Consider the following 24,380-nt stretch of genomic DNA (forward strand, 5'->3'; position numbering starts at 1 on the left):
GAAAAAAGAGCAGGAATTTCACAATATGGGTCTCTTCTCTGACATAGCAACTGCATGGATATAACTTATAAATTTATATAATTAGAGCGAAAGAGAAAGAAAGAAACTGAAACTGGTTTGTAAGTGAGAGCTCTGTGCTCCTAGATTTTTACCGATGAGGTATAAGGCCCCCAGCTCAAGGAGCACAGGGACTGAATTTTAGACCAAGCTCTCTGAATTACCCTGAGCCCTCATAAGCCAGGTTTAGTTTCTTCCCTTCCCTCCTTCATTCCCTCCTTTCCCCCCCCCCTCCCTCCCCCCCTCTCTCTCTCTCTCTCTCTCTCTCTCTCTCTCTCTTTCTCTCTCTCTCTCTCTCTCTCATCTCTTTCTCTTTCCTCCCTTTCTTCCTTTTCAGTACTGAAGACAATCCAAAGCCTCTACCACTGAGCCACACCCCCAGCCTTTTGTAAGATTTATTTTGAGACAGGGTCTCACTAGTGCCCAAGGCTGACCTTCAACTTGCAATGCTTCTGCCTCAGCCTCCTGAGTAGCTGGGACTCCAGTCAGGTTTCATTTCTTAATGGAAAGTAGTGCTGCTTCAGTTAGTGGTCTGTTTCTTTTCCTGGAATCCCAACATGTTTTCTGAGGGTTTTCCTAACATCTCAGCTTTCATTAACAACTCCTTACCTTCCCAACCTAACTTTGGACTTCTACTCCATTCTGCTAGAGTTCAAGGCTGCAGATGACCTGCTAGTCAGCTTTCTGCTTTCTGTTGCAAAAAAGCTGATGGTCAAGTGTAAGATTATCATAAAGGAAAGCTAAGTGTATTAGAAAAGTTCCTAGTTATTTAAATGAATATCTATACCTGCTAAATGACAATGACTGAAGGCTCCCCAGGAATGTTTGCTTATCTGTAAAGACATTTCCCTCTGAGGTTTCTAGTATAAAAAATTCATCTCTTAAATAAGGATATTCTATTTAATTTTAGTAATCCTTTTTGAGAGAGGCTTGGTCCTATAATTCCTTGTACATATTGAAACTGTAAATAATCTTATCATTTGAAATAAATCTCCTTAATGTGCATGTTATAATTGAATTCATCTCTAATTAATGTATTATTACCTGTGACAAAGGTACATTAGCTTCTGTTCTGATTGCCCTTGAACATCACCTTGAGGTTGGAGGAGTGCTGATGAAATCAGTAAGGACTGTGAATTGATTTTCAGACACAAGGACCATTACCAGCCTGGCTGCGGACATGTCTCCAGGACCAGCTATTTTCAACAGCACAATGGCCACGACCAAGATGCAACACATGAGGGAGTGAGTAGCATGTTGCCTGACCCCTACCAGAGTGCAGTATTAGAACGTACTGACCAAGTGTGTGATTGAGTCAAGCAGTGCTGTCTTAGTCCCTTTCAGCTGTTAGGACAAATTGCTTGATACTGGATAATTTATAAAAAGCATAAATTTACTTCTCACAGTTCTGGAGGCAGGGAAGTTCAAGAGCAGGGTGCCAGTGGTTTTCAGGTCTGGTGATGACTGGCTCTCTCTGCTTCCATGATGGTGCCTTGTTGCTGCTCCTTACATAGTGGAGGGTAGAAGGGCAAAAGAGAACTGTGTCCAGACGCACAGAGCAGAAACTTGAGGCAGTGCTGAGCAACAAGACCCATGATCCCTCCATGGACACCATTCTACCTTGAAGGCCTGGCATTCTGGGCCTGTGTTGGGGCAGCAACCTTGGGATCACCCTTCCATTGTCTTGATGAATAGCACCTGGCTTCCTTCTCCCCGCGTAGATCTCCTTGGTATTCTCTCCCAAACACACTCTTTTATTCTTTACATGGTCAGACTGAGAATTTTCCAAATCTTTAAGTTCTCCTTCCGTTTTGATTAAAATTCCATCTTTAATTCATTCCTCTCATCTCACAATTTATTGTTAGCAGTCTAAAGAAATCATGCAACACTTTCAACACTTTGCTTAGAGATATCTTCTGGTAAATACCCTACTTCATCACTGGCAAGTTTTGCCTTCCAAAATGCTGTAGGACATGGACACAGTTCAGCCAGATTCTTTGCTACTTTATAACAGGGAGAGCCTTTTCTTCAATTTCCCATAACAACATCCTCATTTACCCCCTAGACTGTATCAAAATAGTCTCTACTGTCCATAGTTTCTACCCAGTGTTCTGTTCACAATTAGATCATCTCTAAGAAGACTGAGCTCTTTCCATAACTTTCCTCTTCCTCCAAGCCCTTGCTAGAATGATACTTCATAGTTTAGCCTCTACCTACCACCCAGTTTCAAAGCTGCATTCATATTTTCAGGTATTTGTTATAGTAACACACCACTGCTTTGTACCAAATTCTCTGTCCTCTTTTGCTGCTATAACAAAATACCTGAGACTGGGTAATTTGCAAACAGTGTAAATTTGTTGTTCACTGGTATGGAGGTTTGGAAGTCCAAGGTCAAGGCATGAGCAGGTTTGCTATCTGGTGAGGGGGTCAGCTTTTGCTTCCAAGATGATACCTTGGAGAAAAGGGCAAAGGGTTCCCCCTAGACCTTTTGTAAAGTCTCTAAACCCATTCTTGTAAGATGGAACCCCCATGGCCTAATACACTCCTGAAAGGCTCCACCTCTTAATACTCTTGCATTGGGGATTAAGTTTCAACATGAATTTTGGAAGGAACACAAACAATTTAAACCATTACAGATAGTATTCCATTTGGTCTCCTCAAAAATACAGTTGAACTCCCTACATGCAACAGTGGATGGAAGAAGCAAAAGATCTCGGGAAAAGCGCAAGTTCCCAAGGAAGAGATACTTGTCCTCCTAGTCCAACATCTCACATACAACCCATGTCTCTAGATCAGAGGTTGGCAAACTTTCCCTGTAAAGGAATAAACTGTAAATATTTAAGGATCTGCAGGCCTATGATTTGTCACAATTACTCAACTCTGCTATTGTAACACAAAAGCAGCCGTGGGCAATATGTAAATAAATGTACATGATTATGCTTCAGAAAAATGTTATTTTGAGGCTGATATGTGAATTTCATATAATTTTCAGCTATCACGAAATATTCCTATTTAATTTTTTTGTGTGGTACTGGTAATTGAACCCAGAGCCTTGTGTGTAGTTGTCAAGAGTTCTGCCACTGATTTACACCCCCAGCCTCACCCCTTTTTTTCAACCATTTGAAAATGTAAAAATAATTCTTAGCTCGTAGGAGGTACAAAAACAGATGGTGGGCCATATTTGGCCTGGAGGCTGTATACTTTGCCAGCCCCTACTATACATGTTCCAACTCAGGAATTTCTCTCTAAAATCTACTACCTATATTGATTCTGATTGAATAATTAGGAAAGTTTGGCAATTATTTTGGTTGATTTGCGTTTGCATTGACCTTGCAATATAACATATTGTCATTCAGGCTATTGTTTGAAAGCAAAGGAGAAAAAAATAATGCTGAAAATTATTTCCAAACCTAAAACTTTTAATAGGTTTAGACACTTATTGTTTTCAAGCCCTGCCTATATCACAGTGGTCTCAGTAACATGGTTACCATGGCAACAAGTGATTCCCAGAAATTGGAAGTGAGGGATTTTGGAATAATCTTTCCTATCTCTACTTACCTCCACTGCTTCTTGATAGGACAAGATAATGCAGAAGAACTTACTAATCTCCCAGTTGATAATCTTTAAAGAGAACAAAAGCAGCTCACTTATTTCATCCTTAGAAAGTTAATAATATGGTGTCATATTTTTGATCTAAGATTTCATTACTTTTGCAAAATACACAATGTCCCATTTGCTAGCATTTTATAAAATGTTCTAAGTAATTAAAATGAAAGTAGTTTTGTCAAAATAAATGACCAAGATGCATTCTAGTTATTTTATTCCTGGTATATTTTTTTTCCTTATTGCTTGACTGAATCTGACCAAGTATTTTCTGGCTCATTTTTTAATGTGGACCAATATAGTCTGGGCTTCTTTCATGTCAATGGGCTTACTCCTTTAGAAGAATAACCCGCTGTCCCCTTATGATCCCATATCATGAAGCTCTATGACATTCCAGAAAAGACAAAAAGGAAATTGAGGCTGCAGAGCTGTGTATCTTTTGTGCATGTTGTATCTCCTTAGTGCCCAAGATTTAGAACACAGCCAGAGAAAGAAGACCTTGCTGTTCTTTCACTGCGGTGATACACTGCATGCTCAGTGTGTTAGTTAGCTTTCAATCATTGTGACAAAGTATCCGAGAAGATCAACTTTAGGAAAGAAAAATTCATCCTTGGCTCAGTTACAGAGGTTTTGTTCATGGTTGACTGACTCCATTGCTCTTAAACTTGTGGTGATGCAGAACATCAGGTAGGGAGCACATGTTGGAATGAAGCTACTCAGCTCATCGTGGCTAGGAGAGAGAGAGAGTGAGGGGGCTAGGGGGAGAGATTGGGACAGGATACACACAAGGACACACCCTCAATGATCTACTTCCTTCAAGTTGACCTTACCTCGGGCTTCCACCACCTCCCAATAGTGCCACCAACTGAAAACCAAGTCTTCAATTCATAAGCTGTTGGAGGAATTCCAGATCTAAACTATAACATTCACACTGTGGACAGCAAATGCAGGGATGCAAAGAAGACCAATGACTGACATTTGTCCCAAAAGAGATCACAATGTTAAGAAAGTACAATACTTTAAGTGTAAAAGGTTAAATGACAATCAGTGGTTATGTAATATGAAATGATGGTTAACAGAAGTTCCCATGTGGGACGATGATCATGTACCAAACAGAACAAACAGATGGTGAGAGCGCAAAGGTTAGAAAGGGAAGTCAGGAGCCTTCTGGGAGTAGTGGAAACTTGACATTGACCTTCATAGAGGAATAGGATTTGGAAAGGTAGAGAATGGAGGAGAAGCAGAGGTCAGCAGATTTGTAATCAATGACTTGGCTTCACTAATAAATGACTTTCTGACCTTTGGCGAGTTATTTTTCCAAGATTCAGTTTCCTCCTCTGCAAAATAGTAATATTATTGCCACAGCAGAATCCTTGGGAAGCAGATGCAGAGATGAAGGTTAATATGGGAGGAGGGTTTTTGAGAGAGTACTCATGTAGCTGATACCTGTAAAAGGAGGGGGAAGGAAGCAGACTGGCCGCGGGGTATCAAGCTGTGATACGGCTTCAGTGGGAGTCTCTAATGGCCCCATAGGGAGCTCTGAAGCTGGGTGGCCCTACAGAACTGTCCTGAGTTGGGGCGAGAGGGTGAAAACCTAAGTCACTCAGACATTGGTGTAGGCCACTTCAGGAAAGGGGCTGTGACTGTGCAAGACTTTCTCTTCAGCCATAGCTGAAATACAATCTCCAATGGTAGGCCTGGCATCTGGGGACTAGCTGCAAGGTCTTCTTGTGATGAGTAAGTGATGAACACGTGTAAGCGATGCATACAGGTGGCAATTTAAATGAATCAAATAGACTTGGCACATTGCTAAGGAGTTAAGATAGCTTTTTCCCACTAAAGGGAAGAGAAGGTAAGGAATGTATATAGGGGATAATGATTATATCAGGTTAATTGTGTTAATTTTAAAAATATTAAAAATGTCAAGCTTATAGAAAAGTTAAAGAAGAACATGATGAACACTTTCACCTAGCTTTACCAATTGATAACATTTTGCCACATTCATGTAATCTCTCTTCATATCTGTGTATATAATATATACTTATAAATTATTATTATTATTATTACTGAGTCATTTGAGAACAAACTTTGTGCAACATGTTTTTCATCCTAAATATTTAAATGTGTGATTCTTAAGAGCAAAGTCTTCTCTTATACAACCATAGTACCATGATTAAATTTGGTGAATTTAATAGGTACATACTGATGTTAAATGCACCAATCCATATTCAATTTTTTTCTTTTATTGTCCCCACAGCATCCATAATGGCAGTTGTTTTCATGATCTGGGATACAAACCAGGATCATATGTGGCATATGTGCCTTTATTGTCATTTATTCAGGAACAGTTCTTCAGTCATTCTTTGTCTTTCATGACATTGACATTTTGAAGAGTATAGGCAGTTGTTTCTTTGTGTTTCCTTATCATAGATCCAGATAGCACTTTTGTTATGGTGTTATGTACCAGCAATGTTGTATGACCTTCTGAAATTTAAAAATTTAATTCTGGAAGGGTTCAGATATATACAAAAGTACTAATTAAGTATAATTAACCACCATGGACTCATCAACCCAATTAGCTCAACACTTGTCAACCCATGGCCAGTCCAGTTTTTCTATACTTCACCTGTTCTCCCATATTACTTTAAAGAAAGTTGTTTATCATATCTTTTATTCATTATTATTCAGTAAATATGCAAGTATGTTCTTTGACATTTTCCCCTGATGTCCATTAAACATCTCAAATTCCAGATGTACAAAACTGAACTGAATTTCTATGTCACACCTCTCCACTACACAGACTTCTCCCATCTTTATATAAGTAAAGGCAAGATCAAGGTAAGAACACATGTTGCAGCTTAGCAATCAGTGCCTGTCAAGGCTTATAGTGTTGGTGGTTTACAGGCATAGTCATTTCCTATTGTGAGAGAGCAAAGCTCTGTGAGGAAGCTGGGGAACAACACATCTGGGGATCATACTTCCATCCTTCATCAAGTTCTTTCAGCTGGGGTACTCTGGGGCTTAGCAAGTATTTGTAGATGCAGTTAGCCATGGACTAGAATTGAGCACAGTGGTCATGAGGGAAGGTGCAGCAGACTGACTGCTGGATTTTATATACTATTTACTGCTGACTAGCATGTGTCCTTGTAAGAGTTAATCAACCTCTTTGTGCCCAGATTTCTCATCTATAAAGTGGGGCTAATAATGGTTCCTACCTCACAGAGTTGTTTTTAGGGTGAGTTGAGAAAATGTGTGAAATGCACTAAGCAGGGTTTATATCACATAGTAAATACTTAATAAGTATCAACAATTTATAATAAATGTTTAGTGTCTGCAGCTGCTTCCTTTCAAAAAGCCCCAAGCCAAACATCTGAAGGTGTTGCTGTGCATTAGAAGCTAAGAGATGTTTTATACCTGAGGGTATCTGTGGGTGAAGAAGCTGTTTGTGAAGACACTTATTCAGTAATTTTTAGCACCAAAAAAAGGAGAACCAATGCCAGTTCTGGGAAAATATCAGAAAGTTGTTGAATATAAAAGCCAACCATTTACCATCCTCCAATGCTTGGCTTCCTGCCATGGCCACTTCTTACTCCTGTGGGCAGACCACTCCACAAATGAATGTCCCTGCTGGGGCACAGGAGGCTCTTAGCTCACAGTTGTTAAGTGGTATCAGTGAAAGTCATTGAAATGTAGACAGAATGACAAGAAATCAGTATTGACTTCCTTTCCAACTGAGTAGTTCCCATGTACACTGAAGGAGAGGTTGCTGCTTAAAGATGGGTGGATGGATAGATAGATGGTTGGATGGATGGATAGATGGACAGATGGATGGGTCTTTGTGGTTTAATGGGCCTCTTGAAATCTCTACTCTCAGTACTTGGTTTCTGATTTTCTGTGGAAGTATTTTGTTTTTTTGTTTTGTTTTGTATTTTTTTTTTTTTTTTAACCACCACAAGTTTGGATTCAAGTTCAGGCCTGAATCCAGGTCCCCACTGAGGCTAAGAAGGAAGTCCTGTGGAATGACAGCGGGGTAGCTCTCAGCTCTGAGGAGAGTAAGTGGCACTCTGTCACCCAGAGACTGATTTCTTAACTCACATGCCAAGACAATGTATTATGCCATGAAGGGCTTGTTAAATCCGAATGAAAAGTTCCCTCAGCCACAGCTTTACCTGTCTCGTGCTTTTATTAGTTAATGTCTCAGGCCTGACTTCTTAAAGTGTGCTCCATCACCAGCAGTACTGACATCACCTGGGAATTTGTGAGACATGCAGATTCTTAGCCTCCTGACTCAGAATCTGCATTTTAATAAACTCTGGAGATTTATATACACATTAAAGTTGGAGAAGCATTGACCAATAGGGCTTTCCCCCTGGGGAGACATATTTTGCCAAAGCGTGAACTGAAATCAGTCTTAATAAAATTCAGTACTACATAGAATAGATTTATATATTTGTGTTGTAAAGGCTCCAAAGACTCAAGTTTTTAAGCTTTGAAAAACTCACTTGCTTTCCATTTAAATAAGGAAGGTACTATTTATATACAGTAAAACTTGCCTTTTTATTATTTAGTTCTATGAATATTGGCAAAGCATCACTTTTATTTATATAAAATATAAAATTCTAATAAAACTCACCTTTTAGTACATAATTTCATCAGTTTGACAAGTGCAAATAGTTATATAACCACAGCACAACCAAGATTATAGATTTTCTTCCCTCAAAATCACTCGTGTTACCCCTTATAGTCAGTTTCTCTATTATGCACTGCCCCTGGCATCTTTGATCTGTTTTCTGTCCCTTTAGTTTTTCCTTTTCCAGAATGTCATATAAGTGGAACTATCATAGCATGACAGACGCCAATAGTAATTGGATAGCCATTGTGGATAGGGATCTAGATCTATGGATGGTCGTGTATTGAATCCTTGTTGTAACAAGGTAAATCGGGTTTTGAGTTGAAGACCCAGGTACTTCACTGGCAGCTATCCTTAAAGTTCCTGGCTCCACTAAGTCTGATGTTAAAAGAACTTGCTATCTAGGGAAGTTTAAGGCTAAACTGTTGGTCTCACTGTCAAGGACTTGTCAGGATTTTGCAGTGGCTGAGAGGTGTTGGTGCCTGGGAACAACGGGGGTGCTGTGGCCTTCACTGTCATGCTCAGTTGAGATTATTAGGAACTGAATCCACCACACCAAGACTCAGCCTGGGAATGGGAAGCCATGGAGAAGGCCTGAGGGTCTGGGAAGCTTCTGAGCCCACTTTTTGAGTTTGAAGTTGATGGTAGGAAAAGCATTTGGTTCCTGAGAAATTTTCTAATTATAGTAATACAACTTTAAATCACCTTCATATTGCCATTTCATGTAGAGAGCACAGGAAGACCAAAATACTTGTCTGCAGGAATGTATGTCTTTGCCTTTACAATTATACATATGTTAGGCCGCTTAAAAGTGTCCTTAAAAAACTCTAGTCTTTGTTCTTGTTGTTTTAAATATTTTTCCCTTCTATTTTGTTTTGGATAGTTTCTATTGCTATGTCTTCAAATTTACTATTTTTTAATTCCACTGTTAATCTTATTTAATATTATTAAGTTTACTAATATTAATATTTATTAATTATTAATATTACTTAAAATTAATATTATTTAATATGTGTGTGTGCATGCACATGCATTTATTTATTTTTAAATAGGCTATTTTCAGAGCAGTGTTAGGTTCATAGCAAAATTGAGTGGAACAATCATTGTATTTTTCATCTTGGACATTTTAATTTTCATCTCTAGACATTTGACTTGAGAGAGAGAGAGAGAGAGAGAGAGAGTGTGTGTGTGTGTGTGTGTGTGTGTGTGTGTACTTCCTGCCTCTCCTTAACATGTTTAATTTTTTTTAGCTATTTCAACAAGTAGAATACAGTTATACTAATTATTTTAGTTTCCTTAACTTTATGAATTTTACCTTGTTTGGGTGCAGGATATTTTTGTGTTCCAATAAGTAGTCTGGATCTTGATTTTAGGATAGAGTTACTTGGAAATAGTTTGTTACTTTGAGGGTCTTACTTTTGAGCTTCATTATATGAAACTAGGGCAAAATTTAGGCTAAAGATGATTGTTTCTCACTACTAAGGCAAGACCCTTCAGTGTACACTATCCAGAGGCCAGTGAATTATCAGTTTTACCAGATTGGCAGGAGTGAAGGTGTCAAGAGGCACCATTCTTGGCCCTGTGAGCTCTGAGTGCTATTCTCTAACCTTTTCAGGTCTCCTTCCCTCACCTGATTACTGTGAGTAATTCCCTCACAGGCACGTGCTGGTCTCTGCTTGGCTGAATCCCTACTCTCCATTACCTATACACAAGTTTATTGGTTTCTTTTTTTTTTTTTTTTTCTTTTTTTCAAAATATTTTGAACTGGCTTTTGTTTTTATTACTTTTATCTACTAATTCTGCAACATATTTTCATGGGTTCAAAGTCAAATGTACAAGAAAAGCATACATAAAGAGACTAACTTCTATCCTTGATCCCTCACCCTCTTCCCTTCCTTTCATCTTTACAGCTGAGTGGGCATGGCAGAGCAAAGCTGCTCACCTTATGATGACTGGGAAGCTGAGAGAGGAAGCAGCAAGGGGATGGGGGCACAGAGACAACATATAGTCCCCCCAAGGACCCACTTCCAAGGACCCCCTCCCTTCACCTGGGTCCTACCCTCCTGTAGTTTCCACCACCTTGCAATAGTTCATTCAAATGATGAGTGCATCAATAACTAATCCACTGATGAGGTCAGGGCCCTCATGATCTAGTCATTTCCTAAAAGCCCCACCTCTGAACATTGCTACATCAAGGACCAAGTGTTGGACACATGAGCTCCTGGGGACATTTCAGATCCGAACCATAACAATTCCCACATGGCATTGCTTCTGCTGTAACAGGCATTTCATATATGATCTCTCTTGAGGACGATGAGGAACTAAGGGAGACCATGAGTAAGCAGAGCAGAGGAGGGGGATCAGAAGGAGGAAGCGGGAGAGAAAGGGGAGGCTCTGGGGAGTGAAATTGACCAAATTATGTTATGTATATGTACAAATGTATCACAGTGAATCCCACTACTATGTAGAATCATGATGCACCAATGGATTTTCTTTTTAAAAGATGAGAAGCTGTCTAGCTCCCTAGTATGTTTAACAGGCTACACTCATCAACTTGACTGTGTCAATATGGTTGGTAAGTGCTTGCCCTGTAGGATGCTTGAAACTGGTTTCTGTGTTTTGTGTGTGTGTGTCATAGCCAGATGGCACTCAATAATTGTGTCTGCAGAGCCTTCCTTGTTGTGACTGCAGAGCTTTGCTGAGTGCTGAGAGGCTGGGATGAGTTCCTGGCAATCTCATTGTTGAACTTCCATGTCAGCTGTCCGAGAGGTCTTAACAAGGTCAGAAAACAGCCCTGGCAGAGTGCTGAGATAAGGGCTGAGGCAAACTATTTAAAGGCTGCAGAAGGTACAAGGAGGTTTGACTTCAGTGTTACTGAGGTCACTTGGTTCAGTCTTGGGTAGCTGACTTACAAGTTCTTGAGATTTTTTCTTTCACTTTTAATCACAAAAAGACCTTGCCCAAGGGAGGTTAAATTGAAGTTGAGAAGTCCATGACCTTTATTGTCCTTCTCATTAACTTGATACAGTTCAAGCTGCCCTAGCAATCACTTGTAAAAATGATAGTGGAGCATTACATTTGCTAGAAAGTTAAACATGAAAGTGTCCCAAGGTTTGATAGTATCAACTCAGATTCTTAACCAAACCAAAGTCACTGCAATTTTTATGTGGATGGAAGATTGCTTTCAGTACTTTTGTCCTCTGTGCAGGGAATGTGCTAAGCCAGACACCTTCTGTTCCATGTGGTTCTCACCTTATACTTGTGAAATGGGCAGGTTCCCCATTTTGCATGTAAAGATGTTGTGTTTCAGTAGACTACAAAAGCTTCCCTCTGTCAGCAATTTGTAAGTAGCAAGTCTACATTTCCAAATAGAAGTCTGGATAATTCTGATTAAAAACCAGTGCGATAAGCTTTGCCAGGGTGAAATGGGGACAGTGAGAGCTGATTGACCCAAAAGCCTGGGACCCATAAGAATTCTGAAGGAGCCTCTAACTACTGCAAGCTGTTTATGTACCTAACATCTTGCTCTGGAACCTACTTGGTCCCATTTGGTAGTATTAAGTATATGCCAAACCCACTTTAGAAATGAAGAATCTGTGATATAGAAGAGGTTAAGGGGAAACACCCAGGTCCCAAGTTAGCTCTGAGATTAGTCTGTCTGCTCTCAAATTTTATGCCCTTTCACATACTTTTCTGTGTTGGTAGATATTTGACATCTGTATTTTGACAGCATCTCATTCATTCAGTCCAGGCGTCTCCCTTGTTGAACTAAGAACTTGCTTTTTCCAAATTTCCAATATCCATCGCCTTATGAATAAAGTTCATTCTCACTGATTGAAATAACTCTTCAGTGGAGAAACAGATGACATAATGGTTCTTTCCTTGTCCTCTTTCCAAAAATCACTGAAGAGGTGTTAGTTATACCTCTAACATTCTCTTTCTTTAATATGAAGTCAGTATCAGGGAACTTTTCAGAAGGAACAGCAGATTGAAACCAGCACATGGTTGTTGTTTCAAAACAACAAAAGCTTATACATAGGAAGACTTGATAACTAACAAATAACAGTGGTCTTAAATTTACATAGATGATTTAAGAGGTCCTTTAAAGAACAAATTGAAACTCTTGATCAGCTGTCTCAAGGTCTACAATCAATTAATTGTACTTTTCCTGAGTCTGTTATATATGAGGCATTGTACTATGAGGCACACAACAAAGAAGCCCCTTATAATCTAACTGGGGAGAATGGACAACTGAACATGTGATTCACAAGATTGGAAGTGCCACCTTAGTGGAGCCAGCACCTGAAATTCAGAGGATCCCGTCTTTTCCAAAGGGATGGATATAGCCATGCACTTCTCAGTTGACCGCTTCTCCCTGGAGAGGACCTTTTGTGTCTGTTTCCCTGCCCTATGAGTGACTTAACCCCTTTCTGTGAAGAAAAATTTAGCCACATAACCCATTTGTCAGCCAGTTTGTCCCTGCACCCACAGGTCTAGGCAACTTTGGCTCAAACCTCATATATGCCCCCACAGTAGTTCAAAACTCTTCTTGAGAATTTTGCAAATTCCTGGGTTTTGTGATGATCTCTGTGGCCTTCTATCTCTATTGTCCCTATTTTGTACCATATTGAGTCTGAGTGAAAATCTAGCCTCTTTATTCATTTTCCCTAATACACTGATTCAGCCAAATCTTCTTGACTTTTCTAAAGATTTGGAAGCTGATGACAAAGGCATCATGTCATAAGAACATAAGCAATTTCAAATTAATCATTAAGCATCCCTGCTCTTTAAAAAATTGCTCTTCAGCTATCCATTGCAGGAAGAGTCATTGGAATGCAGGCTCCAAGATGATTTTCATGTGAAAACTTCCTAGGCAGGACTGACTCTCTGGATTCATCTATGTAGGGACAGAAAGCAGGACTGGGTAGAGAGAGGAGCAGGCTGTGTATGATCTCAGCAAGGGCTGATCACCAGGTTAAAATGCACTGAAGCCGGGACAGCCTACAGGTAGTTGTGCCAGTTGGCTCGAGGAGGCCGAGCTTGAGTATCCTGGGTACAGTACGGGATGTGAGCTCTGGCAAGGCAACTCTTGAATGGAACTGAGGAGACTTTCTAAGAGTCCTGATGGCCAAGACTGTCTCCCAGTGTCCCTCCAAGTAGTCAAAGAATGAGATCTCTCAGTCTGAAGAATGGTGTTTGTCCCCAGCTTCATTCCAGTTTTCTGACATCTGCTTTCCCCTCGTTCTCACATAGACACCTCAGCATTCCCTGTAAGAGATCTTTTACTTCCTAAGTTAAATTTATTCCTTGGAATTCTTAAAAACTATTGTAAATGGAATTGTTTTCCTTCTTTCTTTCTCAGAGGATCAATCATTGATGTAGAGAAAAGCTACTGATTATTGATTTTTCTATGATGGTTTTATGTCCTGCTCTTTCACTGATTTGCTTATCAGCTCTAGAAGTCTTCCGGTGAAACCTTTAGGATCTTCTAAGTATAGGATCACATAATCTGCAAATAGGGATTTCTTTCTCTTACCAAATTGCTCCACTAAAATTTCAAATACTATAATGCATAGGAGTGCTGAAAGTGGACATCCTTCTTGTTCCTGATTTAAGAGTAAATGCTTTCTGGTTTTTAGTATGATGTTGACTTTGGATTGGTCATATATAACCTTTATTATGTTGAGATAAGTTTCTTCTGTCCCTAGCTTCTTCAGGGTTTTTAATCTGAAAGTGATGTTTAATTTTGTCAAAGGCCTTTTCTGCATCTATTGAGATGATCATATAATTTTTATAGTTTTATTTATGTGTATTATCTTATGGATTTGCATATATTGAACCATCCTTGTATCCCTGGAATGAAACCAACTTGACAATGTTGTCTGATCTTTTTCATGTATTGTTGAATTAGGTTTCCAAGTATTTCATTAATGGTTTTGCAGTATATTAATATAACTATTCAAATATTATTTGGAGTATCTATAACTTGTCTGATGCTGAAAACCCTAACATCTCCAGGTATCCCAGGTTAAGCAGGAAGTCTCATGTTTATTGCTCTACTTATTATCTTGACTAATAGTGTTCAGTTTGCCAAATTGGAAAGAGAAAGCATGCAACACAAGCTTCTTATTTCCTAGGCATGAAATAAACTGTCATATCTGGGATCCCAATTCATGGGATCTTGGAAAAGAGGCAGCTTCCTCTGACAGTAAAGAATGAAGATGCTGACAAGGAAATAATAAACAAATATTATTTTGGACTTTTGATAAGGTGGGGTGGAGTCAGAGCTGTCCTTTGTTAAGCCCCTCTGGGTATAAAGGTCCACGTAGGCAAGTAATTCTTGTGCAACCTGAGTGTGTAAATGGAACAGCCTGAGGCACTCTCAGTAAGCACAGAATAATGAGCAAAACCTTAGAAAAAAGTGGAAGAATAATGAACCATGGTATTTTCAAGTCCTTCTGAAAGAGCAGGTGTTTCTGTCTTCCTGTGCCCATAGAAGCCTGGCTGGATAGAAGATTCACCTTATAGGAGCAGGCATGTGCTTTGGTGTGACTAAGGAGTGTTCAACAGGTACAGAGGTCCCTGCCAAAAAGGATGAAAGGGTCAAGATTATGTTGTAGAAATTGGACCAAATTTGGCCATTCGATCTGCATCATAGCTGGCTCAGAGATCCTTGTATTGAGCTCAGCTCCATATGAGATTTCTTAAGGACTACATTGTTATTCCTTGACTAAAATGCCAACTAATATCTGAGTCATAAAAGTATCTCAAAAATGCTATCCCTTTCTGTAGGCTCTCTTCTTCACATTATTGTTTTCATTGCTGAAAAGAAGCTTTATAGTTTGAATCCATTCCATTTATTGATTCTTTATTTTACTTCTTGTGCTTTAGGAATCTTGTTAAGGAAGTCAGATCCTGAGCCAACATTGTGAAGATCTGGGCCTACTTTTTCATCTGTTAGTTCTCTGTTCTAGTACCTGTCTTTCAGCTGAGTTTTGTGCATGCACCTCCGATAGAGCATTAATCTCCAGAGTTTATAAAGAAAGAACCCAGAAAACTTAACACCAAAAAAACGAATATCCCAATCAATAAATTCACTAAGGAACTGAACAGATACTTCACAGAAGAAGAAATACAATTGATCAACACATATGAAAAAAATGTTCAACATCTTTAGCAATTAGAGAAATGCAAATCAAAACTACCGTAAGATTTCATCTCACCCCAGTCAGAATGGCAATTGTCAAGAATACAAACAACAATAAATGTTTGTGAGGATGTGGGGTACACTTATACATTGCTGGTGGGAATGCAAATTGGTGCAACCATTATGAAACCAGTGTGGAGATTCCTCAGAAAACTTGGAATGGAACCAGCATTTGACCTAGCTATCCCACTCCTCGGTTTATACCCAAATGACTTAAAATCAGTGTATTACAGTGATGTAGCCACATCAATGTTTATAGCAGCTCAACTCATAATAGCTAAACTATGGAACCAACCTAGGTGCCCTTCAACAGATGAATGGATAAAGAAAATATGGTATATATACACAATAGAGTATTACTCAGCCATAAAGAAGAATGAAATTCTGGCATTGGCAGGTAAATGGATGGAGCTGAAGGATATCATGCTAAGCGAACTAAGCCAATCCCAAAGCCAAATGTTTTCTCTGATACTTGGATGCTAGTTCACAATAAGAGGGGGAGAGCTAGGAAAGAGTTACTTTAGGTAGAGGGGAGTTGAAGGGAGGGAAGGTGTATGGGGGTAGAAAGGAGAATAGAATGAATAAGACATTATTACCCTATGTACATATATAACTATACTACCAGTGGGTTTCTACATCATGTACAACCAGAAGAATGAGAAATTGTACTCCATATATATATATGATGTATCAAAGTGCATTCTACCCTCATGTATAACTAATTAGAACAAATATAAAAAATGCTAGCCCTTTCCTTATCCCAGGGAGATGCTTCCTTCTGGAAATTATGCATTCCAGAATTTCTAAGTTCCTGCCATAGAAACCATCATGAACTCTTTTTCTTTCCAACATTCATCAAAAACCTGCTGGTAAGATACCATATTAATAGAGGTTTGCTGCAAAAAGACAGACACCACCCATTTCTCCTCATCTTCTAAATCTCCCAGCTGAATCCACCCATTCCATGACCGTGATTATGTTTGAGGACAGAGGTCACCTCTACCCTCTGGTTTTCACCTCTAGCTTTTGTCCTGAATGTGCTTACAGCTCATGCTGTTGACTTGCCTTAAGGATGTGGCCAGAGACAGCCACTGTCAGTTCCTCGTCAGGTTCTGTACTGTGCAGTGTTGTCGGGGCCTCCTCCTCCACTCCACAGTATTCTTTCTCTCTAGGTTTAGCATCTGGGAAGCAGATGGATTGAGTGACTGGAGGGCTTAGCTAGGTGGGCATTCTGACTATATTTTGTTCTGTGCTTTGGCCACCAGAAATCATACAATCAAATTTTCCTCTCCCCTCTAAGATTATATTGTAGAATTTCTCTATATTAATATTACTCTTAGATTATTGCTTTGTTGACTTTCTTTTCACACTGGTTTCAATTAATTATTTTAATATTTTATACACTATTTTTTTAGAATTCCTCAAATGCTTTGTGAAATGAAAGAGTATAAATAAACAAGGTAGCAAATAAGTAAATAGAAGAATTATAACATGGAGATTGAAATGTTCACTGCTCAGAACTCATCAAAAAATCAAATGTATGAGTCTGTTTGGGCTGCCACAACAAAATACTATAGATACCATGGCTTAAGCAAAAGAAATTTACTTTCTCACAGTTTGGGAAGTTCAAAGTCCAAGATCAGGTACTGGAGGCTGGGTTTCTCCTGAAGGGTCTCTTCTCAACTCACAGTGAGGGCTACTTGCTGACTGTGTCTTCACAGTGAGAAAAATGTCTTTCCCTATACACATGTGCATCATGGGTGTCTCTTTGTGTGTCCAACTACTTCTCATAAGGACACCAGTCGGTTTGGGTTAAGTCTCACCCTGCAACCTTGTTTTAACTTAATCACCTCTTTCAAGTCCCAGTTTTCAAATATGGTCAGATTCTGAGGTTCTCAGGGTCAGGTCTTCAACACTGGGGTGTTTTGTTTTTGTTTTTGTTTTGTGTGTGGCGGGGAGGATACAATTTAACCCATAATACGAGAGTTTTTTTTAACTTATGGTATAAGAATTTCCTTATGGGACTTTTTCTCTCCAATCCAGAGGGGTAGGCATGAGTCTCTAGAAACCACTTATACTTATTATAGTGGTACCATCAAATGCCTCCCAAAGGGCCTGTATCTATGGAACAGAAATGACTGGCAGTGCTTGGTTTGTAGTCTTTTTCGTCACTTGTGACAGATAGAGACAAGCCTGATGCACTCCTACTGGGAATGTTTGTCCACCCCTGTGCCCAGATCCTGGGTTCTGGATGGTGCAGTTTCTGACTTGCCAGCTGCTCTGCAACCTGAGTCTTGACCACTGCTGGTCCAAGACACTCAGTGAGGTCCATACAGATCTCTCTTAGCATGGTTTTGTTATTGCCCAGAGTCTCTTGATAAGGCACCCCCATGCTGATGACCCCACTGTCATGGTGCTGCACAGCGTGGAGAGAGAGGAGGGCAATAGCTCGCCTTAATTTGTTCTACCTGTCATCCAAATACAGAGTGAGAACTCAGGTTTCTAAACAGTGCCTCTGCAAGTAAAATTGTCCAAATTCTTGAGTCCAGCAGTTAAAGAGCAGATCCTTTGATTGGAAGCAGACAACTGAGTGAACTCTCCAGGGAGGCCAGAAGAGATCCAACCCCTTATCTAGGTCTCTCAGTATACAAATAACATTAGACATGGAATGTATTTTCCCAAGCAAGCCAAAGATGGCCCGACCTGTTTGCACTGTTGATTATGCTGTGTGATGAAGCCTGCTCTAGTACTTGGTCACAGACCTGACTTGGTGCCAGGAAGCTGAGCTCACGTGTATCATGTATCACATTATAATGTGTGACCTCACCAACATCAGACCAGAAATGAGATGGGCACAAGAAGTTTCAGATAAGACGGGTGCTTCTGCTTTTGCATGGTCTCACAAGAAGAAAGAAGAAAGGGTTGTTTTTTACAGTATTTTGTCAGCAGAAGTGCTCTGGTCCCAAGAAATTATGATATTTCTCATAACAAAAATCCGATAAGTGGCTGACTGAGTTTTGAGAGAAGCAGGGCAGGTGAAAGGATGTAGCTCATAATGCCCCGGCCAAGGGTTTTATTTCCTTTATCTCTTGTTCCAGTTACTATTTCCTGGACAATTCTCTCTTAGCATTCTGGAGGGTTCAGGGTGTCTCCTGCTACTACAAAACTGCCATGCTTTCTGTGACCCCACCTGGCACTTGATTTCTATAAATCTGTCAAACTCTCCAAGATCAGATAACCGCTGACTAGGGAAATCAAGATTTCCACTGCTACCACCACCACCACCACCATCATATCCTCCTCCTCCTCTCTTTATTTTATATAGCTGTTATAGGTTCATAGCCTACTGAGAAGAAAGTACAGAGATTTCTCACAGACCCCCTACCTCCACGCATGTGCAGCCTGCTTCATTATCTGCATCTCCCACCAAAGTGATACATTTGCTACAATTGATGAACCTGCACTTGATAAATCATAATCACCCAAAGCACATAGTTTACTATGGGGCCTATCTTTGGTATACATTCTGTGGGTTTGGACAAACATAAAGATATGTATTATCACAGTATCATATAGATTAGTTTCACTCCCCTAAAAATACTCTGTGCTCTGCCTGTTCATCCCTTTCTTATCTCTTACCCTGGTAAACATGGGTCTTTTGACTGTTTCATTGTTCTGCCTCTTCCAGAATGTTATATAGTTACAATGGTACAATATGTAGCTTTTCCAGATTGGCTTCTTTCACTTGGTAGTATGCACTTAAGGTACCTCCTTGTCTTTTTACGGCTTGATTACTAATTTCTTTTTTTTTTTTTTTTTGATTTTTTTTTTTTTTTTTTATTGTAAACAAATGGGATACATGTTGTTTCTCTGTTTGTACATGGCGTAAAGGCATACCATTTGTGTAATCATAAATTTACATAGAGCAATGTTGTTTGATTCATTCTGTTATTTTTTTCCCTTCCCCCCACCCCTCCCACCCCTCTTTACCCTCTATACAGTAGTTCCTTCCTCCATACTTGCCCCCCTCCCTAACCCTAACTCTAACCCTTCCCTCCCCCCCATTATGTGTCAACCTCCACTTATTAGCGATATCATTCGTCCTTTGGCTTTTTGAGATTGGCTTATCTCACTTAGCATGATATTCTCCAATTTCATCCATTTGCCTGCAAATGTCATAATTTTATCATTCTTTATGGCTGAGTAATATTCCATAGTATATATATACCACAGTTTCTTTATCCACTCATCAATTGAAGGGCATCTAGGTTGGTTCCACAGTCTGGCTATTGTGAATTGAGCAGCTATGAACATTGATGTGGCTGTATTTCTGTAGTATGCAGCTTTTAAGTCCTTTGGGTATAGGCCAAGGAGTGGGATAGCTGGGTCAAATGGTGGTTCCATTCCAAGTTTTCTAAGGAATCTCCACACTGCTTTCCATAGTGGCTGCACTAATTTGCAGCCCCACCAGCAGTGTATGAGTGTACCTTTCTCTCCACATCCTCGCCAACACCTGTTGTTGCTCGTATTCTTGATAATCGCCATTTTAATTGGGGTGAGATGGAACCTTAGGGTGGTTTTGATTTGCATTTCTCTTATTACTAGAGATGTTGAACATTTTTCCATATGTTTGTTGATTGCTTGTAGATCTTCTTCTGTGAAGTGTCTATTCATTTCCTTAGCCCATTTGTTGACTGGACTGTTTGAATTCTTGGAGTAGAGTTTTTTGAGTTCTTTATAGATTCTGGAGATTAGTGCTCTATCTGAGGTATGATTGGCAAAGATATTCTCCCACTCTGTAGGCTCTTTCTTCGCATTGCTGATAGTTTCCTTTGCTGAGAGAAAGCTTTTTAGTTTGAATCTATCCCAGTGGTTGATTCTAGCTTTTATTTCTTGTGCTATGGGAGTCCTGTTAAGGAAGTCTGGTCCTAGACCAACAAGATGAAGATTTGGACCTACTTTTTCTTCTATAATCTGCAGGGTCTCTGGTCTGATTCCGAGGTCCTTAATCCATTTTGAGTTTAGTTTCGTGCATGGTGAGAGATATGGGTTTAGTTTCATTCTGTTGCATATGGATTTCCAATTCTCCCAGCACCATTTGTTGAAGAGGCTATCTTTTCTCCATTGCATATTTTTGGCCCCTTTGTCTAGTATGAGAAAATTGTATTTATTTGGGTTTGTGTCCGTGTCCTCTATTCTGTACCATTGATCTACCTTTCTATTTTGGTACCAATACCATGCCGTTTTTGTTACTATTGCTTTGTAGTAGAGTTGAAGATCTGGTATTGCAATACCCCCTGATTCACTCTTCCTGCTAAGGATTGCTTTAGCTATTCTGGGTTTCTTATTCTTCCAGATGAATTTCATAATTGCCTGCTCTATTTCTGTAAGGTACGTCATTGGGATTTTAATTGGAATTGCATTGAATTTGTATAGCACTTTAGGTAGTATGGCCATTTTGACAATATTAATTCTTCCTATCCAAGAACATGGAAGATCTTTCCATCTTCTAAGGTGTTCTTTAATTTCTTTCTTTATTGTTGTATAGTTCTCATTGTAGAGGTCTTTCACCTCTTTTGTGAGATTGATTCCCAAGTATTTTATTTTTTTCGAGGCTATTGTGAATGGGGTAGTTTTCCTAATTTCTCTTTCTGAAGATTCATCACTTATGTATAAAAATGCATTGGATTTATGGGCATTGATCTTGTAACCTGCTACTTTACTGAAATCACTTATGAGTTCTAAGAGTTTTCTGGTGGAATTTCCAGGTTCCTCTAAATATATAATCATGTCATCAGCGAACAGGGATAGTTTGAGTTCTTCTTTTCCAATTCGTATCCCTTTAATTTCTTTGGTTTGTCTAATTGCTCTGGCCAGAGTCTCAAGAACGATGTTGAATAGAAGTGGTGAAAGAGGGCATCCCTGCCTTGTTCCAGTTTTTAGGGGGAATGCTTTCAGTTTTTCACCATTTAGAATGATATTAGCCATGGGCTTAGCATAAATGGCCTTTACAATATTAAGGAATGTTCCCACTATCCCTATTTTTTCTAGTGTTTTGAGCATGAAGGGGTGCTGTATTTTATCAAATGCTTTTTCTGCATCTATTGAAATAATCATGTGATTCTTGACTTTAAGTCTATTAATATGGTGAATTACGTTTATTGATTTCCTGATGTTGAACCAACCTTGCATCCCTGGGATGAAACCCACTTGATCATGGTGCACTATCTTTTTAATATGTTTTTGTATGCGATTTGCTTTTAAAATTTTGTTGAGAATTTTTGCGTCGATGTTCATTAAGGATATTGGTCTGAAATTTTCTTTCCTTGATGAGTCTCTGTCTGGTTTAGGTATCAGTGTGATATTGGCTTCATAGAATGAGTTTGGGAGGGTTCCCTCCTCTTCTATTTTATGGAATACTTTGAGAAGTATTGGAATGAGCTCTTCCTTAAAGGTTTTGTAGAACTCGGCTGAGAACCCATCTGGTCCCGGACTTTTCTTTGTTGGTAGGCTTTTGATGACTTCTTCTATTTCAGTACTTGAAATTGGTCTATTTAAATTGTTTATGTCCTCCTCATTCAGTTTAGGCAATTCATATGTCTCTAGAAACCTGTTGATGTCTTCGAAATTTTCTATTTTGTTGGAGTATAGATTTTCAAAATAGCTTCTAATTATGTTTTGTATTTCCATCCTGTCTGTAGTGATATTTCCTTGTTCATTCCGAATTTTAGTGATTTGGGTTTTCTCTCGTCTTCTCTTTGTTAGTGTGGCTAAAGGTTTATCAATTTTGTTTATTTTTTCGAAGAACCAACTATTTATTTTGTCAATTTTTTGTATTGTTTCTTTTGTTTCAATTTCATTGATTTCAGCTCTGAGTTTTAACAATTTCCTGTCTTCTACTACTTTTGGTGCTGTTCTGTTCTTCTTTTTCTAAGGCTTTGAGCTGTAGTGTTAGGTTGTTTATTTGTTGAGTTGTACTTCTTTTATTAAATGCGCTCCATGAAATAAATTTCCCTCTAAGTACTGCTTTCATAGTGTCCCAGAGGTTTTGATATGATGTTTCTTTGTTCTCATTTACCTCTAAGAATTTTTTAATTTCCTTCCTAATATCTTCTGTTATCCATTCATCATATAATAGCATATTGTTTAATCTCCAGATGTTGGAATAGTTTCTGTGTTTTACTCTTTCATTTATTTCTAACTTCAATCCATTATGATGTGATAGAATACATGGTAGTGTCTCTATCTTCTTGTATTTGCTAACATTAGCTTTGTGGCATAATATATGGTCTATTTTAGAGAAGGATCCATGTGCTGCTGAGAAGAAAGTGTATTCACTCTTGGTTGGATGGAATATTCTATAAATGTCCGTTAAGTCTAAATTATTGATTGTGTTGTTGAGATCTATGGTTTCTTTGCTCAATTTTTGTCTGGAAGATCTGTCCAGTGGTGAGAGCGGCGTGTTAAAATCACCTAGTATTATTGTGTTGTGGTCTATTTGGTTTCTGAAATTGAGAAGGATTTGTTTGACATACATAGATGAGCCACTGTTTGGGGCATAGATGTTTATGATTGTTATATCTTGCTGATTTATGCTTCCCTTAAGCAGTATGAAATGACCTTCTTTATCCCTTCTGACTAACTTTGGCTTGAAGTCCACATTATCGGAAATGAGGATGGATACTCCAGCTTTTTTGCTGAGTCCATGTGCATGGTATGTTTTTCCCCATCCTTTCACCTTTAGTCTATGGGTATCTTTTTCTATGAGGTGAGTCTCTTGCAGGCAACATATTGTTGGATCTTTCTTTTTAATCCAGTCTGCCAGTCTATGTCTTTTGATTGATGAATTCAGGCCATTAACATTCAGGGTTATTATAGAGAAATGATTTGGTTTCCCGGTCATTTGGTTCATTTTTAAAATTTTGTTTATTTATTTGTTTGACACAACTTGTTTCCTCCTTTATTTGACAATTCCTTTAGGATAATTCCTCCCTTTGCTGATTTGCTTCTTTGTTTTTCATCTCTTCCTCATGGAATATTTTGTTGAGAATGTTCTGTAATGCTGGCTTTCTTTTTGTAAATTCTTTTAGCTTTTGTTTATCATGGAAGGATTTTATTTCATCATCAAATTTGAAGGTAAGTTTTGCTGGGTATAAGATTCTTGGTTGGCATCCATTTTCTTTCAGGGCTTGAAAAATGTTGTTCCAGGACCTTCTAGCTTTTAGGGTCTGGATTGAAAAATCTGCTGATATGCGTATTGGTTTCCCCCTGAATGTAATTTGGTTCTTTTCTCTCACAGCCTTTAAAATTCTGTCTTTATTTTGTATGTTAGGTATTTTCATTATAATGTGCCTTGGTGTGGGTCTGTTGTAATTTTGTGTATTTGGAGTCCTGTAAGCCTCTTGAACTTGATTTTCCATTTCATTCTTCAGATTTGGGAAATTTTCTGATATTATTTCATTGAATAGGTTGTTCATTCCTTTGGCTTGTTTCTCTAGGCCTTCCTCAATCCCAATAATTCTTAAATTTGGCCTTTTCATGATATCCCATAGTTCTTGTAGATTCTGTTCATGATTTCTTACCATCTTCTCTGTTTGTTCAGCTTTGTTTTCAAGGTTAAATATTTTGTCTTCAATGTCTGAGGTTCTGTCTTCCAGGTGTTCTATCCTATTGGATATGCTTTCTATGGAGTTCTTAATTTGGTTTATTGTTTCCTTCATGTCAAGGATTTCTGTTTGGTTTTTTTTCAATATCTCTAACTCTTTATTGAAATGCTCTTTTGCTTCCTGTATTTGCTCTTTTAACTGTCGATTGGTGCGATCAATCAATGCTTGCATTTGCTCTTTCATCTCATCATTCAATGCTTGCATTTGCTCTTTCATC

At 38.9% G+C, this 24,380-nt stretch overlaps 1 protein-coding gene across 10 annotated transcripts in view; it reads left to right on the plus strand.

The window, feature by feature from the left end:
* The window catches only part of NEK11 (NIMA related kinase 11), a 349,893-nt gene that overhangs the window by 273,225 nt on the left and 52,288 nt on the right, over positions 1 to 24,380 (plus strand). For 7 of the 10 annotated variants that reach the window (XM_079101289.1, XM_079101290.1, XM_079101284.1 and 4 more), the window contains one exon: positions 1,206 to 1,302. The exons of 2 other annotated variants lie outside the window; for them this stretch is intronic. In XM_079101289.1, coding sequence (XP_078957415.1) covers positions 1,206 to 1,302 — 97 coding nt within the window. Of the gene's footprint in view, positions 1 to 1,205; positions 1,303 to 2,726; positions 9,113 to 24,380 lie in introns of those variants that run through there. One more of the 10 variants, XM_079101292.1, reaches the window with a different exon arrangement.

This window comes from Sciurus vulgaris (assembly GCF_902686455.1).
Source record: "Sciurus vulgaris genome assembly, chromosome: 10".
Taxonomy (NCBI): domain Eukaryota; kingdom Metazoa; phylum Chordata; class Mammalia; order Rodentia; family Sciuridae; genus Sciurus; species Sciurus vulgaris.